At 39.4% G+C, this 2,360-nt stretch overlaps 1 protein-coding gene across 1 annotated transcript; it reads left to right on the forward strand.

The window, feature by feature from the left end:
• The first annotated feature begins 1,616 nt into the window (after positions 1–1,616).
• On the forward strand, positions 1,617–2,012 carry LOC138910290 (uncharacterized). The gene has a single exon (XM_070201520.1). It carries the CDS (start codon positions 1,617–1,619, stop codon positions 2,010–2,012), a length of 396 nt encoding a protein of 131 aa, XP_070057621.1.
• The last annotated feature ends 348 nt before the right edge of the window (positions 2,013–2,360 follow it).

The raw sequence follows: 2,360 nt of genomic DNA on the forward strand, positions 1-2,360 counted from the left end.
TCTAGTAAATTATCGTAATTGATCGAGAGGTAATTACGGTAGCCCGAAACTCGTAATCCTCATAGAGTATTACGGCGAGATTATAGCTAAAGAGTTAAGAATTAAATCGGCAATTGGGGAAATCAATAGCCCTAGATCCTTTTACCCTTGAATTCAATTTTAGTCTTGATTATTGCTAATTTTATTGTCATTTTTCCTTACCTAAATAAATTCCACAAATTATTTATAAAACTCTTGCATCCGGAAGTTGTCTGAGCTTATCATTAGCATTATTTAAAGTTGTAGTAAATAGATTAGTTCCATATGAGATTCGATTCCGGACTTGAACCGAGTTATATTTGCAGCGACCGCTTAGTCCTTTTTACAAGGTATAGTTGGGCGTGATGAGGTACCGATAAACCAAATGAACCAATGTTATTTTTGGAATAGATAGAGGAAATATTTGTTTCTTTGGGTTGTCTTGAAACACAAGCCACAGAGTTGATTGGGTTTCGATTGAAGGGTGCAGCAGGATTGGCCCCACTTTACAAGAAGGACAGAGATTCTACATTACTGCCACTTACTTGGCCCCAGTTCAAAGAAGCTTTCAGGGCCAAGTTTTTGCCTAGCAGTCGGATGGATGAGCTCCAACGTCAGTTCGAACATCTTAAATAGGGTACCATGTCAGTGACTGAATATGATATGGAATTTACAAAATTAGTAGAGTATGCACCTAATTTGATACCGACAGAGAGAGAAAAAGTGAGAAGGTTCATTGAAGGCTTGAATCTACATATGGAAAAAGATATGACTTCACATCAGGATGACAAGACTTATCTTCAGGTTGTCAATATCGCTATGCGTGAGGAGGCTTTTGATAAAATTACAGGGAAGCTAGAGATAACAACAACAAAGCTAGAACAACAAGTATTTATAGTGGATTTTCAGTTAGGGGTAAGAATATGAATCATTCAACTCACATTCAATCAACAACTCACTCAGCTCCTTATCAAGCTCCACTCAGACATGGCCAACAGAGTAAGGGTTAGGCCCCTCAGGGGTAAAGTTTAACTAGTTAGAGCCAACCTAGGTTCTCCTATCCTATATATCCTTTATGCAGCAAAAGACATCCAGGGAAATGCCTTTTGGGTCAGAAAAGTTGTTTCCACTACCATGATCTGGATCATATTAAGAGAGACTGTCCACTTCTTGGACAAGCTCCAGGGAAAACTCCAACCAGATAGGCAACATCCATGGGTAATTCTATAGTTACACCTCCTCCAGTTCGGGCATCTAATACTTAGACTCGGCGTGGTGCCAACAGAGGTGGAGCTCAGGGAGGAGGCGGACCAGCTAGATTCTATGCAATTCTAGACAGGCAGAATGTTGAGGCGTCTAATATAGGTATTCTATCGGTTTGTGGTCGCCTTGCTTATGTATTAGTTGATCCTTGTTCAACTTTCTCCTATGTGTCTCCTTATTTTTGGGTCGAGTTATGAAAAGCACCAAAAAAATTAGGGGTTCCGTTTGAGATTTCCACACCTATAGGTGAATCTGTTAAAGTTGAGTATATATTCAGAAACTGCATCATCACAGTTTAGGGCCGAGAAATATTAGCCGATTTGAACTTGTTAGATATGGTGGACTGGTTATCTTCTTGTCATGCTATAGTTGATTTCCACACGAAGATGGTTAAATTCTCATTTATTGGGGAAGATCCAATTATAATTATAGGTGAAGTGGGTACGCCAGTGGGTAAGTTTATTGCTTACCTTAAGGCTAGAAAACTAGTGAACAACGGGTGTTTGGCGTATCTAGAACATGTGCGGGATATGAAAGTTGGCTCCACAATGCTTGAATCAGTACTGATTGTGAAAGAGTTTTCAGACGTGTTCCCGGATGATCTCTCAAGGATCCCACCAGATAAGGAGATTGAGTTTGGCATAGAAACATTGCCAGGAACTCAACCAATCTCGATTCCTCCTTACAGAATGGATCCATCTAAGCTAGATGAACTCAAGAAGCAGTTATAAGACCGCTTAGATAAGGGTTTTTATTCGACCTAATGTTTCACCTTGGGGTGCTTCAGTATTGTTCATGAAGAAAAAAGATGGTTCTCTATGGATGTGTACAGATTACCGCCAACCGAATAAGGTTACTATCAAAAATAAATATTCACTGCCCACGATAGATGACTTATTTGATCAGTTGCAGGGTGCCAAGTATTTCTCAAAAATAGATCTGAGAACGGGATAACATCAGTTAAAAATCAGAGAAGCAGACATCCCGAAAATATCCCGAAAAATAGATTTGGGTTGACCAATGTACCAACAACTTTTATGGACTTAATGAACAGAGACTTCAAGCCTTTATTAGATACC

Source organism: Nicotiana tomentosiformis, chromosome 4 (assembly GCF_000390325.3).
Source record: "Nicotiana tomentosiformis chromosome 4, ASM39032v3, whole genome shotgun sequence".
Taxonomy (NCBI): domain Eukaryota; kingdom Viridiplantae; phylum Streptophyta; class Magnoliopsida; order Solanales; family Solanaceae; genus Nicotiana; species Nicotiana tomentosiformis.

What these genes read in the sequence shown, in the direction of transcription:
- LOC138910290 (XM_070201520.1), top strand. Translation starts at nt 1,617, where the DNA reads ATGGTGGACTGGTTATCTTCTTGTCATGCTATAGTTGATTTCCACACG.